General features: G+C 46.7%; 1 protein-coding gene across 1 annotated transcript; it reads right to left on the bottom strand.

Annotated features, from left to right (window-relative positions):
- Positions 1 to 3,861: 3,861 nt before the first annotated feature.
- Positions 3,862 to 9,808, bottom strand: LOC120699027 (FHA domain-containing protein DDL-like). Its single transcript, XM_039982875.1, has 11 exons — positions 9,648 to 9,808; positions 8,535 to 9,537; positions 8,212 to 8,243; positions 7,645 to 7,711; positions 7,425 to 7,482; positions 7,171 to 7,263; positions 5,527 to 5,641; positions 5,364 to 5,411; positions 5,169 to 5,214; positions 4,994 to 5,064; positions 3,862 to 4,219 (listed from the first exon to the last, which is right to left on the bottom strand). Exons 2-11 carry the CDS (start codon positions 9,528 to 9,530, stop codon positions 4,180 to 4,182), a joined length of 1,566 nt encoding a protein of 521 aa, XP_039838809.1. The 5' UTR covers positions 9,531 to 9,537; positions 9,648 to 9,808; the 3' UTR covers positions 3,862 to 4,179.
- Between the last annotated feature and the right edge of the window lie 5,515 nt (positions 9,809 to 15,323).

The following is a 15,323-nucleotide window of genomic DNA, read 5'->3' as shown; positions in this document are numbered from 1 at the left end:
GTCTGCAGCCTACTGCATTGCTGCTCATGGCACGGCGGTGAACCCACCCGTCGTCTTTTCATCGGACTACCAATGGAGGGGTTGACATGTATTTAAATTCAAATTGCTTAAAAATAATTGAATTGCATCGAGCTATTACTAAAAGAATTATTTATTATGTGATGGAATAACTAATTATATTTGTAAGTCTAAAAGGAAAGAAAAATTTAGTATCTATATAAGACAATCCTTGATTAAATATGGAAGCATATTGTTTTCGCATGGAGTAGAATGCATGAGCGCTCTTTAAACTTTTCACGCTATGTTATCCTGGTCCCGAACTCATCAAATGTAGATTTGGCTCAAATTGCATATTTAGCTCCCTAAACTCAGCTTCGAGTGTCCTCCGGTCTCTAAATAAATAAAAAATCATATTTGGCCTTCTACATTAACTTGGGACCCATATTATCTTGGCGCATGATTTAATTTAACAATCAGTATTTAAAAATTAACAATACATGTTGAATTTATTAGATTTCCAATGAGAAATCTTTCATAAAAAATACCTTCAAGAAAAATCAAACTATCACCATGTCGGCCACGTCAACACATTGTGATTGTGTGAAAGTGTAAATCACCACTGATGTTTACTGGTAATTGTCAAAGCAATTAGCAATACTTAGTAGATGATAAGGTTGGGCAAAACTCTCGCCCATACACATCGGGAGGGAGACATTGTAAGGAAGGGGCGTGAAGACTCTGCTGCAAACAACGGCGATGCCTATAGGAAAAAGGAAGTTGTATATGGCATATGTCCCGAAACCTATTTTAGAAATTTAAATGTGCAATTTACATGTTTGGGGACTACGATGACACCTAAAAGTAAGTTTATGAAGCTAAATATGCAACTTGCGAGTTCGGAGACCTACATTACACCCGTAGCTGTACTTCACTCTTTCACGTGGACATTTATGGAATTAATTATTCAACAAAGGGCGGAGTGAGTCAACGTTAATAAGAAGGAATGCATAGGAAGGATTGCATTTGTTAACAATTGGAGTTTAGAGCAACTCCAAAAGAACATGTATCCCACCCCTAATACCTTTTTAAGGGAGAAAAATAAAAAAAATAGAAGTCCAACAACTCCCTCAAAGCTTCCCCAATCTTTCTACATTGCGAATCCCGCTCGTCGTGCATATTTTCGCTTCTCCGTTGCGCCCCCAATTGGCCCGCAACCCTCCTTTCTCGCGAGCGAGTATCCGTTCCCATGACTTTTTTTTTATTTTGCTCGCAGCAAAACTGAAGTTGGAGCTCCCATGGCCGACCATCCCTTCCTAATGGGCTCCCAGACCCGTTGCTGCACCACCTATCAAAGGCTACCGCCGTTGTTTTAAGCCCCAGAAAGCACGCGCACATGAGGGGCCGCCCAACCTGCTGCTCATCCGTGCAAAAGTTCCTGGCGGCGGCGCTGGAGAACGAAGGGGGAGGTGGTGGTGGGGAATTTTTCTTTTTTATATTTAAAAAAACAAAATTTCAAAAATATATGTCGTTTTTGGAAATTTTCAAAAATGGGTGCCTGCCACCCGCCCATTGGGCGACAGGCCCCTTGCATGGGTCTGTCGCCCATCCAGGGGGCGACAGGGACCCGTTTGTAATAAAAATATTTACGATCAGACTTCTGGAGACCTATTTGTAATAAAAATATTTGCGTCTAGACTCGGGGGGCCGGTCGCCCGTTCCACAGGCGACAGGGGAGGCCGGTCGCCCCCGCATCAGGCGACAGGCCTCCCGCGTTGTTGTTTCCTGGTCTTGTCCGGTCGCTGGCTCGTTGCTCCAGTTCGGTTTAAGTAAAAAAAAAAGGCGACGGAGCTTTGGATGGCTGCATGCGTCTTCTTTGACTTTGTGAAAGGGCGTGCATGCTCGTGGGTCCCACATATGCATGCAGCGTGTGCAAGTTTCCCAGCCACTTTCCTTTGGGTGAGTGAAAATTTGAAAAGTCTGTTGTGGGCCCTAGCTTTGTGCATAAGATTGCTATTGGCTGGGCTCCTATTGCTGCTGTACTCTAGCCTGCCCTGCTGCTATGAGGCCGCTCGTGGATGTGCATGTGCTCGAGCAAGTGCGCGTGAGGCCGGTCTGCCACGGCCTGAGGCCTGTCGCATATGTGGGACCCACGGGCATGCACACCCTTTCACAAAGTCAAAGAAGACGCATGCAGCCATCCAAAGCTCTGTCGCCATTTTTTTTACTTAAACAAAACGGGAGCAGCGAGCCAGCGACAGGACCAGACCAGGAAACAACAACGCGGGAGGCCTGTCGCCTGATGCGGGGACGACCGGCCTCCCCTGTCGCCCGTGGAACGGGCGACCGGCACCCCGAGTCTAGACGTAAATATTTTTATTACAAATAGGTCTCCAGAAGTCAGGCTGTAAATATTTTTATTACAAACGGGTCCCTGTCGCGCCCCTGGATGGGCGACAGGCCCATGCAAGGGGCCTGTCGCCCAATGGGGGGCGGCAGGCACACATTTCTGAAAATTTCCAAAAACGGCATATATTTTTGAAATTTTGTTTTTTTTAATATAAAAAAGAAAAAGCTCCTGGTGGTGGTGCCTGGTGCGTGAGAGTCGTTTGATTGAGCCCAACTGATGGGCCCAATTATGATGACGTGGTCTAAAATATTAGGGGATAGTTATTAGCATTCTGCTGTGGATTGATATATTTTTAGGAAGAGAAACTTTTGAAATAGCCCCCAATACATTGTTTTGGGGAAAAAAGACTTTAGCAAACTCTTGGAGTTGCTCTTACATGAGTTTATTTGGAGCTAATAAGATTCATGCATGTAGGCAATATTTAATTCCATAAACACAAAGGAAGGAAGGAAGGAAGGAAGGAAAGGAATCAAATATTTAATTTTATAAACGTAGAGGAAGAAAATGAACAAGTAGAGAGAAATTGTGGAGATTGAAGGCTCCTGATTTGGAAAACATCATACTCTAATCTGCTCCCTTTGCAGGCTGACTTGTCCTTTTTTTGTGTGCCCCAATTAACACTCGTACAGCCCGGAGTACCAATATTAGCACATCGGACTAGGGATGGCAATTCCACCCGCGGACGCGGGTATCCGCGGATTTTAAACCCGATGGATGCGGGTGCGGGTTTGATATTTCACCCGTGGGTGGACCCGCACCCGCATATTGCGGGTGCGGGTGCGGATTTGAGATTCCACCCGCGGGTGGACCCGCATCCGTCCGGAAAAAAAAACCACAACCCAACCTACTTAGATAAAGTCCATCCCAACTATCCTAACTACAAAATGAGCACATAACTTATGAATTTATTGTTAGTTTGTCCTTATTACTTTGAATTAATGGATTTGTTGTTAGTTTGCTCTTATTATTTATAGAAATGTGTTATTTGACTGTTTAAATTGATGAATTTGTACATTTTTATTATATCTGTTGTTAGACCCGCAGGCACCCGAAACCCGCCCGAAATCCGCAGGTGCGGGTGTAAAAATGCACCCGCGGGTTTGCTCGCGGGCGGGTTTTTTTTTTCAATTCCGCGGGTTTACCTGTGGGCGGGTTTTCGCCAAACCCGCACCCGCGAGTGCCATCCCTAATCGGACGCAGCATTTTCCGTACAGGAAAAAAGGAGAGTCGAGTAAAATAACTAAATAAATATTTATAAAAATAGTGTATATACCCGGCAATCCCGATTAAGACAACATGCTAGATTAGAATAGGTGACTGCTGCTAAACCTCCAATATAACGGGCGCTGGATCGACGTGGGACATTAGGAGTGGCAGCTCATCTAAGATCCTTCCCACCGTATACTCGAGCAACGGGCACATACAGAACCAGCAGCACGCCGGATACGAATGCCTGATCTGAGACGCGCAATTAAAATACTGAATTCATGATCGACATCACTATAGTACAGATCTATAAACAGCTGCCTAAGATGCCAAATGATATAAATGCCAGCAGTACAAAACATGCTTGAATACAAGATCAAGGCTATCTGCTACGGGTTGCTCTCTTCATGATCATAGCCCTACACACCAGTGAAGAAAGCACAGGCCAAAAACAATACCAGCTGACCAGCCCCCGGTCCATCTTTTTGTTTAAACAAAAAACAAGTATCAGCACATGCTTCTGCTGAATTTTCTCCTACTATAAATGTATTCGGACATTTTGATCCTCATCCTGTTGAATTTTCATGGAGTAAAACATACTCCCGGCTGCAGGGAAAAAAGAGACCAACTGGTTATTTTAACGTGATGATTCTGGAAGCTGGTATGGATATCAGGCAGCAATAACAATACGTAGTAACTTTTTTCGGAATATGTTAAAAGGTCAAACCTGTGCACACAGACCAATAAAAAATGTTTTCGCAAAGTAGAACTTATGTTCCTTAGAACGACTTGTAAAGCTCAATTTGCAAAACTGAAGCCGATCTATAGAGCATCATGAATAGGCTATCATGCTGCAGAAAAGTTCTTGCATTGTATATACTCCAACAACATATATCGATGCACCAACTTCATATGGTGCCCTAACTATATTGATGCAGTTCTCAAAAACAAATGAGCCTCCACATTTCTCTCGAGCTCCTCCCCCTCCCCAACATACTTAAAGAGAGAAAAAAACTTAAGTATGGGGCAAATGAAGGGGCCATGGTCATTTTCTCTTACTACTTAATTTGTGAACCAAAAGGTGAAACAAATTACATTTAAATCAAAAAAGTACTTTCCTGAGAAATGTCAAAATTAATAATATACAATATAGGTGGGAACAAAGAAAAGCTGCCGAAAGAAGAATGAATATATTTCACACCTAAATTTGAAAAGGTTTAAACTGAGCAATTCACATAGGAAACCATCTAGATACTCAGGAATCTAGATATATGCCACTTTCGAATTGATGCAACAAGGGCAAATGAAAAGAGCAAAGACATCTATGCACATATTAACCAGAAAACAAATATCGTGCTTCTTCAGTGGTTCTGATCATACCTACTATTGCCAAACTTGATTGTATCTTTTTCAAATAGTTCATAATAGCGACGAGGTTCGATGCGATTTTGCTGCATAAATAAAGAACGTTCAGAAACAATGAAATTAACATAACAGAATTGTCAGAACATGAACACAATCTGGCTAGATTTACACACATTACTAGAACACTTACATTAATGAAAGTCCCATTTGTACTATCAAGATCCATTAGATAAGGCCTGCCAAACAAGGCAGTATGATAAAGCATTGCTAATACATTGCAACCAAAGAAGGCATTATAGATATTTCAGAGCAGAGATTGAGTAATAAAAACATTATGAAAAAATAGGATAACCACGCAGAAAAACTAATGAGCACAGGCAATTACCTCACTTTCTTTACCATCATGCCATCTGGTTGCTCCTTCTCTACAAGTCTGAAAAGAAAACGATGAACTTTTCCTATATGAGTTTTCAATAGAGGTCTTTTTGTCAATGAAATGATACACTGCTATCCTAGGTCGTTAAAGAAATGTAAAAGTGTAGGCATACCTATATTGAAGAACTGCATGCTGCTTGCTGCAGGAGGGATGATCTGTGGGGATGTCTGAAACTTTCCTTTCTCTTCCAAAAAGGTAGCAGGTCATCCGATGAACATACAGTGGTTCTGTTAAATCCAAAACCATAAGAAACATTCAAGTGCAGAAAGTGCGAAATAGAAACATAGGATCACCGAGAGGAGCATGTCACTTCTTCAACATTCCGCAAAATTGGGAAAAGCCAACTGATTGCACATGGTTTTGTAATTACATGATTTGAAGCTTTAAGTAAAGAACCCTAGAACCCTACAATACAGAAATTGGAACCCACAAAATGTTTGAATGATCAAGTACCAGCTTCTCACTGTGGACCAGTTAGAGCATTGAGCTCCGGGCAGTTGTTGAAACTAACGTTCTGACCCGGTAAGCATGGGACCTTCTTAGAACAAAACCTGGGGGGTCTCTCCCCTAATGGTCGAGTTTCCTTAAGATAGCAGTGTTTAGGTTGCCTGCGTGCAATAATTTAATTCTAATTGGTGGGCTTACCTCCACCCCCACCCCCGCCCCCCAACACACCAGCACCACCACTGCCTCAGTCCCTGATTGATAGTACGCAAACGCAAAAGTTTGTTCTCTGTTACATTTATACATTTCTTTTGCCATGGTCATTCCAATTGCAATCCAAACCAACTTTTCCTTTGCTTAAATTCGGGAAAGAAATTACAATTAGTATAAAGGTCCCCAAGTGGATAATTGCCATGCTAAGTGATGGACTATGGATAAAAACCCCCACCCCTCCCACTATAACACCTGGGTTTTATGGTCGGGTTGGCTAGGTGGGGCGCGCTAACATGGTACCAGAGCCGAGGTCCCGGGTTCAAACCCACCCGGCCACGCATTTCCGCTGCGCGATTTCCCCTGAGCGGCGTGTGGACTCTTGCAGCGAACCGCAGCGGTCTGCTCGATGGCAGCTAGCGCGTCGAGCTCGCGTCGCAGGGCACGCCAGGCCGCAGCGGCAGGGACCGCGGCAGCGGCGCCCACGGGCGCAGTGGCCACGGGGGCGGCGGCGCAGTAGCGGACTGGTCCCACGCGCGCTGCTCCCCCGGAACAGAGCCCGCGGCCCACGCGCTAACATGGTACCAGAGCCGAGGTCCCGGGTTCGAACCCACCCGGCCACGGCTGCGCGATTTCCCCTGCACCTCTCGTGTGCTGAGACCTGCTGCGGGCTACGCCGGGCACTAGAACCTGCTGCGGGCTACGCCGGGCTCGCACGCCGTAGGGGGAATGATGGACTATGGATAAAAGCCCCCACCCCTCCCACTATAACACCTGGGTTTTATGGTCGGGTTGGCTAGGTGGGGCGCGCTAACACTAAGTGATACAGTGGAAATGAGATGTAGGTGAATGTGGTCCTTGGATTTAATGAGAATGAATGCACCCATGGTAAATGATTGAAACAAAGGAGATAATTTTTGCTACAGCAGCTGCTGGATTCATCGGAGAAAAATAAATATGACACCATATGATATTAAATGCCTAAATGTGAGTATGGTCCTTCTACCTATTTTAGAAAAAAAACTATTTAACTAATAGAAACCATTACATGAAGCAAAAATGGTATTAACACATGGAGTAAACAAGTCGAGAGAACAACTACCATTCAGCGGTTCTCCACCCTTAAATACATAGAGCCTCCATCTAATCTCTGACTTGCGAGCCTCTGGGGGTTCTGAATATAATAGATTTACACCTGAAGTAGGAACAAAGTGTCATCACCAAGGACAATGCAGTATGCTCACAGCACTACAGGCACACACAATTTGCTGCATCCAATTAATGGTTTCACCATTACAACAATTGCACACCTAGGCTCACATACATAAATTACCATAAGATGCAAGAGCTAAGCACCTGCAACTCTGTTGGTCTCCTCAGCAAGCTTTCCAGACAACTCAAAGGATGGCTTTTGCTGCAAAGCAAGGGGGTGGGAAAGATTTCAAATCACAGTACGCAGAAAATGGCAATTATTTAATAGCAGCAAACATCGCATAAATGGAAATGCTGTAATATTCTTCAGATAGATAAATTGCTTTCATCATCATCTACAATATTCGCATGGATCAGGCAACACCTTTTCTTTTGCTTCAAGAGCTTCTGTGGCAGCGTTCATTATTGCCAAAGCATCAGGATCTCCGCTCCTGACCAAAACAGGAAGAGTTCACCGTTACCAAATGCGAAGCATATATAAAGTGAGAACCTTTCTTATAGTAATAACATGCTATCAACAGCAGGATTGAAAGGCGACAGTATAAAATTATCTAATAACAGGATAACCAAAAAAAGGGGCTAAATTCATCAATCCCACTTTAGTAATGAGAGGGTGAAAAAAAGACAACAATCTGTCAATGCTAAACAAACAGATAGAAACTGCGAAGTGTTGCCTTCATTATGATTGTATTTGGCATTACCTGTTTTCTGTAGAATGGAAAGATAACTGACTAGAGAAAAACAAATTGGCTACTTGATGTTGAGCATTGAAAATTGCAGATCCATAGCTATTTTAACTAAACATTTTTTTCATTTACAAACTAAAATTAAAATCTGCAGCAAACGATGCTTCTATTAAGGATTAAAATGTTATAGAGTTATGGTGCTAAGGGAACATGACAGAGGTTACTGTTGACTGTTGAGCACTGACCTGGACACTTCACCTCCTCTAGAGTTGATATCCTGAAATAATAAAACATAATGACAGTCAGATTGTAATTTACCAGCCTCAGCATGGTTGATATAACTAACATACTGCATTAGCAGTGTGAGTACTAATTTCACAATCTACAATTAATAGTCCAAAGTTGATGGCACATGGCAGGGAAATAATTTTCAGGCTTTGTACTTATTTGGGAGACTATAAATTTTCCAGTAGTAACGGAAAACAGTCATGCAACAAAAGAACACCAAGCCAAATACATATGGAGAAATTAAGAGATATGAAGTGAAGGGCCGGATATCACCAGAGACCTCAGTACGTGCTGCACTTCTGGAGACCCTCGGTGATGGATGGGACTCATGCCTGCCCCGATGCCTGTGCTCATCTGGAGACACTGATCGACCACGCCTAGATGACCTTCCTGATCCTCCATTGCTCTCCTCCTGATCTGTTAGTTTCTCCCTTGTTGAATCCCTTTTCTCAGCACGGTCCACCCTTTGCTCCTTTGAAGAAGCAGCTTTCCAGTCATCGCGATCAGGCCTTCCACCTCTTGAATCATGCCTATCATCATCCCGGCTCGACAATGTCTCCTTTGAAGCACCAGACCTGTCATCTCTTCCAGCCCTTCTATCCCTTGAATGATCCTTTCCATCATCTCGATCAGATTTCTTATCTCTGGCATCCTCCCGCTCTGCCTTTCTATCTCTAGATGCATCCCTCCCTTCATCACGCTCACGGTGCTTGCCTCCTGAGTCCCTGTCATCCCTGTGAGAGGACTTCCGGCGGTCACCATTGGTTACCTGCACTGTCTCCCGCTCCACCTTCCTGTCCATCGAAGCATCCCTCCCCTCATCAGGTTCCCTGTGCCTCCCGGTGTCCCGCTCCTCCCTGTGGCTGGACTTGCGGCGATCACTGTCAGTCACCTGCGCAGCCTCCCGCTCGCCCTGGGCTCTCCTCAGCCTCTTGGTGCGCGGTGATGGCGACCTAGAGCCGCGCCTCCTGGCAGGCGAGGGTGATCGTGACTGCTCCCTTGCGTGTTTCGGTGACCTGACCCGCTGGTCCTTCGCCTTCTCCCTCGGAGGCGACCTCTCCCTCTGCGACAGGCTGGCCTTAGCAGGAGATCGCGGCGACCTGGCACGCTCCTTCGCCTTCTCCCTCGGAGGCGACCTCTCCCTGTCCCTGTGCGACGCGCTCCGCTCAGGGGGGCTCCGCCTGCGTGGCGGCGTGCCCCTCCGCTCCCTCTCCCTAGCCGGGGAGCGCGATCTCCGGGGGTGCTCCTCCCTCCGCCTCTCCACCGCCGAAGCCATTCCAGACCTGGGGCAGCACATTTTCACACCGTCGATTCAGGACGCGAGAAAAGCACCGAGGAATCGGGCGAGGGTTTTATCCCGGCAGTCGTGCGAAAACGAAGGAGGGGGGCTTACCGGAGACGGCGGCGGCGGAGTGGGGCTAGATGCTACCTCCCCCGCGGCGCGGCGGCGCTACTGCTGCTGTCCCGACCCCTACCGATTTTTCTGCTTCGATCCAGAATGGACTCGAGATGTTCGATGGGGAAGACACGCCTGAAAGCCTGTCCAATCCGATAGATGATGGGCTTCGTTTGGGCCAACTTAAGGCCTATCTCTTAATTATCAAAAGTTTCTCAAAAACAAATTATCAAAAAAAAAAGTCTCGTCTTGCAAATATATTAGGTGCAAATTAATTTTTTCGTGCAAATTGTACCAATTTCAATCTGAATCATCGGATCACTCAAGGGGGTTGCGTAGGGGAGTGGGAGCTGGGATTTGCAAAAGCATGAATAGAAGCGGGCGTTGTAAAATTATTTAATCTCCCATATCTCTTGAATGTTGATCTGATAGTTAGATTAAAGTTTGCGCGATTTATCCAAAAAAATTAATTTGCACCTAATATATTTCATCCATCTCTATCGATTGCCCAAGTTGAAATCAGTCCCCGGGAGGGCCTGAAGCCGGTGATGCCGAACTCGGGCGCTAGAAAGGGCTCTGACGGGTGCCGCGAGGGGCCTCCACTAGTATTGGCCATGCAGCCCGAGCCCGTTGGCCCGGCACGGGGCCCGTTTTTTTGGCCCGGCCCAAGCCCGGCCCGGCCCGGTGGCCAACAGGCCCGGGCTAGCACGGCCCGAAGGAGCGAGCCGTACTTGGGCCGCACCCCAGGCCCGAGGCACGGCACGGGCACGGCCCGCTCCAACGGTCGGCCCGGTGGCGGCCCGTTCCCCCCGCCCCCTCCCAACGCGCACGCGGAGGACCAGGCGCAGGCGCGCCGCGCGCGGCCCAGCCCACGACCTCCGCCGGCCCCGCCCCATATAAAAGACGACGCGACGACCCCCCCCCCAAACCCTAACCACTCACTCGACCTCTCCCCTCCCGCCCGCCGCACTCGCTCTCTTGTTCGTGTCTCGTCTCGGCTTTCGGCTCTCGCTCTAGATCCATCGGCCGCCGCTCGCCTCCGACCGCCCCCGGCTCCGGTGACCACGCCGACGCTCCTCCATCTCCCTCCCTCCTCGAGTCCTCGTCTCGTCCCTCCCTACTCTCCCTTCCTCTACTCTGTCCTCTCTATCTCCCCGGACTATGTGAGTTCGTGTTACTGTCCAGTCCCTCCGCCGCTCGCCGTCGATTCCAGTCTCTAATCAGTTCTGTCTCGTCTCCTTTGGGTGGCCCTCGTCCGGCACCGGGCTCCGGTAGCGCAGGTAACACCTCGAAACCTAACCCTAACCCTAGATCTAGATCGATGGCTATCTCTCTCTGTCTCTCACTCACTCTCCTTTGTCCTCTGCACAGGTCGGTGTCCGATGCCGAGTCTTCCTCCTCTGGCCTAGACATGGCTCGGCGCCGGCCCAGTGCTCCGTTGAGGAACGGTGCTGGAAGCGAGGGTCAACCGTCCGGCCCGTCCGCGCTCGGGGTCGCAATGCCGGGGGTGGATGAGCATCCTGGCGACGACCACCTAGCGGACGAGTTGGAAATGGAGGACGACGACGACGTCCGTGAGGACGCTGCGGCGTTGTTCGGTATCGATGTCGGTGACGGCAACGTTCCGAACAACGTTATTGATGTCGATGCAGAGGCCGGTGCCGACGACGGTGGTGGAGGGGCCGCGATGGCAGCAGGGTGCGGCTCCACCGACACTCATGGTACCTCATCTTCAGGTAAACGCAAATCCAGTGTCTGGGCTGATTTCAAGGAGGTCAAGGAAAATGATGTGCGAGTTGCTGCTATCTGTAACATTTGTAGCAAGAGATTGTCTGCTAGATCTTGTTCTGGTACTGGTCATTTGATTAGGCACCAGGCTTCCTGTAGGAAAAAAGGTTGATCATGCTCATAGGGTCCAGTCTAGGCTTGCTCTGAATCGTGATAGTTTCCGCAACTGGGTTTATGATCCTGCTGTTGCTCGTACTGAGTTGTGCCGGTTGATTGCTAGGCTGGACCTTCCATTAGGCATAGGTGAGACACAGGCATGGGATGATTACATTACTCGTGCTCATAATCCTCAGTTTGTTAAGGTTTCTAGACAGACCACTACTAGAGATCTTGGTAAACTCTTTGCTGATCGACGTGATGTGCTTATGAAATCTGTGTTGCCTACTGCTTCTTCTGTTTCTTTAACTTCAGACATTTGGTCTGGCAATGCTAAGGAGGACTATGTTAGTGTGGTTGCTCATTATGTCAATTCTGATTGGGAGTTACAAAAAAGGGTTCTCGGTTTAAGGCTGATTGAGGTTAAACATTCTGGTGAAAACATTGCCGAAAGGATTGCTAGTGTGGTTGAGGAGTTTGGTTTGGTTGATAAGATTTTTGCTGTCACTCTAGACAATGCTTCTTCTAATGCTAAGGCTATGGAGACTTTGGCACCTATGTTCTTTGGTTACTTGGGTTCTGATCCTGCACCTATAGCTTCTGATCCTAATAAGCGTAAGTATTGTCTTGTGCATCAACGTTGTGCATGCCATATCATTAATCTTATTGTCAAATCTGGACTGAAAAGGTTGAAACCTGTTACAGAAGATTTTAGAACTGCAATTAACTTCTTAAATTCCTCTAATCAAAGAATTGCACTGTTTAAGGAATATTGTAATGCTAAAGGTGTTAGACCTAGAAAGTTTGGCTTGGACATGGATGTTAGATGGAATTCCACATACCTGATGCTTAAAAATTTGATGCCATACAAGGATATCTTTTCTGTGTTCATTAACTCTCATTATGGTTCAGAATTGTTGACTAGAAATCATTGGTATGCTGCTGAAAAGGTAATGGAATTTCTGGAACTCTTCTATGATTCAACTGTTGTTCTATCTGGTGTTTATTATCCCACAAGTCCACTTGTTTTGCATCATATCTTAGAGATTGCTTCTCATTTGCATGCTGCTGAAAGAGATCATAACCTTAGAACTATTGTTGCTCCAATGAAGCTTAAATTTCTTAAATATTGGGAGGACATACCACTGCTTTATTCATATGCATTCATACTTGATCCTAGAGCTAAGATGAGAGGATTCTTTAATGTGCTGGAATTACTTGCTGAAAGTATTGGAGGCACTTACAGTTCATACTATGCTGATGTTAAAATTGAATTGTATAAACTGTTTACAAAATATGAGAACAAGTTTGGTGCAGCTAGATCTCAAAGGGTTGCACAGCCATCAGCTCAATCAAGTAAGAAAAAGCAGGCATGGGGAAGGATCTTTGGAGGCCGTGGTGGTTCTGGTTCAGGTGTTGTTGGTCCTCCTCCCTCTTCCACTACATGTTTATCTTCCTCTGCTGTTAGTGAGCTCTCTGCTTACTTAGATAGTGATTGTGTCACTGCTTATGATGATGACTTTGACATACTTCTTTGGTGGCGTGACCATAAGCTAACCTATCCAATCCTATCTATAATGGCTAGAGATATCATGTCTGTTCCTGTATCTACTGTCTCTTCCGAGTCTTGTTTCAGTTTAACAGGAAGGATCCTTGAAGAGCGGCGACGACGCCTCTTGCCAGAGAACGTGGAGATGCTTACCTGCATCAAGGATTGGGAGTTAGGGGCAAGAAGAGAACAGCATGAAGCCGAGGACACAGAGCTGGAGGAAGCATTCAAGAACCTCTTTCTTGATGATGAAGGAGCTGGTGGTGGTGGGGCTGTGAGCTGAGCTGAGACTCTGAGAGATGAGTGACTGAGAGGGTTATTTTGCTATGAGATGAGTGAGTAATCTGTGGACTCACTGTAATTTTGGGTGGCCATTTGAACTATGCAACTGTGGACTGTAATGATTAACTTAATTAAGACTTTGAGAGCTGGCTGCACTCTTTTTTCCTTTCTAGGGTTTCTCACAAGGGTGAGTTTTACCTAGAAAGGTTTTTAATGAGGCAGCATTGCACATCAGCTCCTTTTGAGTTATCTCTTTGTGTTGCCTTCTCTGTTTCAGTGTTTCTTGATCTATTCATTTGTTATCTGTTCTTGAACTCTTGGAGTCTTGAACTTGGAGTTGGAGTCCTACACTTATGTGTTTCTGTTTGTGAACTTTGAATGCCTGATTTATGAATTGAGAACTCAATTGTGAGTAGTTTGAGGTCTTTTTAGGGTACTGGGCCGTGGGCTGGCACGGCACGGCTAGTTGGCCGTGCTAAACGGGCTGGCCCGGCACGAAAAACGGCCCATAGTGCCGTGCCTGGGCCGAAGGCCAGGCACGAAGCCCGTAGCGGCACGGCACGGTAGGCCCGTCGGCCCGTGGCGGCCCGTCCAGTACCGGGCCGTGCCGGCCCGAGGTCGTGCTGGGCCGGGCCGGGCTGGCCCGTTGGCCATCTATAGCCTCCACACGCTCCCAGGCCCGCGCGCCGCAAGGGGCCCCCACACGCTGCGATGGCCCGAGCTGGCCGGCGCGTCCCCCGCGTTGGCCGCCGGCGCCAGCAGGCCCGGCGCGCCGAACCAGCGAGCAGACGATGGTGGATTCTATATATCTTCCGAAAAAAAAATTATTATCCACCTTTCAATGTTTGAAATTTATGCAACCAATTTCCTTTGTTAGATCCTTATCTATCCCTTCACAAACCCTTAACCCATGCTACACCATGCTCCTCCTCCTTCCATCCCATGCGCAGCCGCCACTGTCAAGCTGCGGCTGCCCGCCGCCGCGAGCGTCCTGCGCGGCTGTCGCGCCGCGCACGCCCGGCCGCAGCCCTGTGCCGTCACGCCGCGGTCTGGCATGGCGCCGCTCTGCCATGTCGATTGGCCCGCTGAGGCTCCGCCGCCGCTGACCAACGCGTTCTCGGCATTATCATCCCCATCTTAATTTAACAATAGTTTATGCATGTAATTATCTTACTAATTGTGGGCTATAATAATTCAATGTGAATTGATTAAGTTAATTTTTCGAATAAAATTTTTACGAGTACCTAGTTTAGAGGATGTATTGATTTTTAGACTTTATATCTTCAACCCAGCATATTACATTGCCAAGCGGAGATTAGTCAAATGATTGTGTGGTATAAACTGCCACTAGATTGCACTAAACCATTGTTAAACTCAAGAGGGATGATAAAATGCACCAGTTTAGTTAGTTAAGGAGTTGATTTGCACCAAATAAAATATAAGGGATGATTGCCACACTTTTTGTAATACTTCATGGATGAAAAATACACTTTTTCCAATAAACAACAGGCTTTAGTGTCTTGGGGCAAATTACACTGATTGAAGAGTGTCTCTAGGCAAAAGATATTTTTTTAGTGGCTACCAGCAAATGTCACAGCTAAAGGATGTTCTTCAGCCAATTTTCGTTTTTTTCATTATCTAGTAAAGGTCCAACTTGCGGCCTGATCCAAATCTATATTGACCCAGTTCATCCGTAAGCCTAGCAGCGAAAGGGCCTGTAGACTAGTGGTTACAAGAGTCTCGGTAGCATCTGAAGTTCTGGGTTCAACTCTCCATGGGAGCGAATATTCTGAAATTTAATGGCTTTGTGCATTAAGTGGTAAGCGACCTTCCCATCGACAGCGAGACGCCTGTGGTGACTTTGTCAATCTCGAGGATTTGCGTACATGTATGTATAAGGGTGTGAATATGCATGCTTTGTGAGTGTCTGAGTTGTACTGTGTAATCTCAAAAAAAAT

This window comes from Panicum virgatum, chromosome 3K (assembly GCF_016808335.1).
Source record: "Panicum virgatum strain AP13 chromosome 3K, P.virgatum_v5, whole genome shotgun sequence".
NCBI classification, from domain to species: Eukaryota; Viridiplantae; Streptophyta; class Magnoliopsida; order Poales; family Poaceae; genus Panicum; species Panicum virgatum.
Note: the sequence above shows the minus strand (reverse complement) of the source record. Positions and strands in the feature narration are given on the sequence as shown.

What these genes read in the sequence shown, in the direction of transcription:
- LOC120699027 (XM_039982875.1), bottom strand. Translation starts at nt 9,530, where the DNA reads ATGGCTTCGGCGGTGGAGAGGCGGAGGGAGGAGCACCCCCGGAGATCG. An exon ending in AGAGGAGGTGAAGTGTCCAG is followed by an intron (nt 7,712 to 8,211) that starts GTCAGTGCTCAA and finishes TGTTTTGGTCAG; the next exon opens with GAGCGGAGATCCTGATGCTT. An exon ending in ATCAAGTTTGGCAATAGTAG is followed by an intron (nt 4,220 to 4,993) that starts GTATGATCAGAA and finishes TTTTCCCTGCAG; the next exon opens with CCGGGAGTATGTTTTACTCC.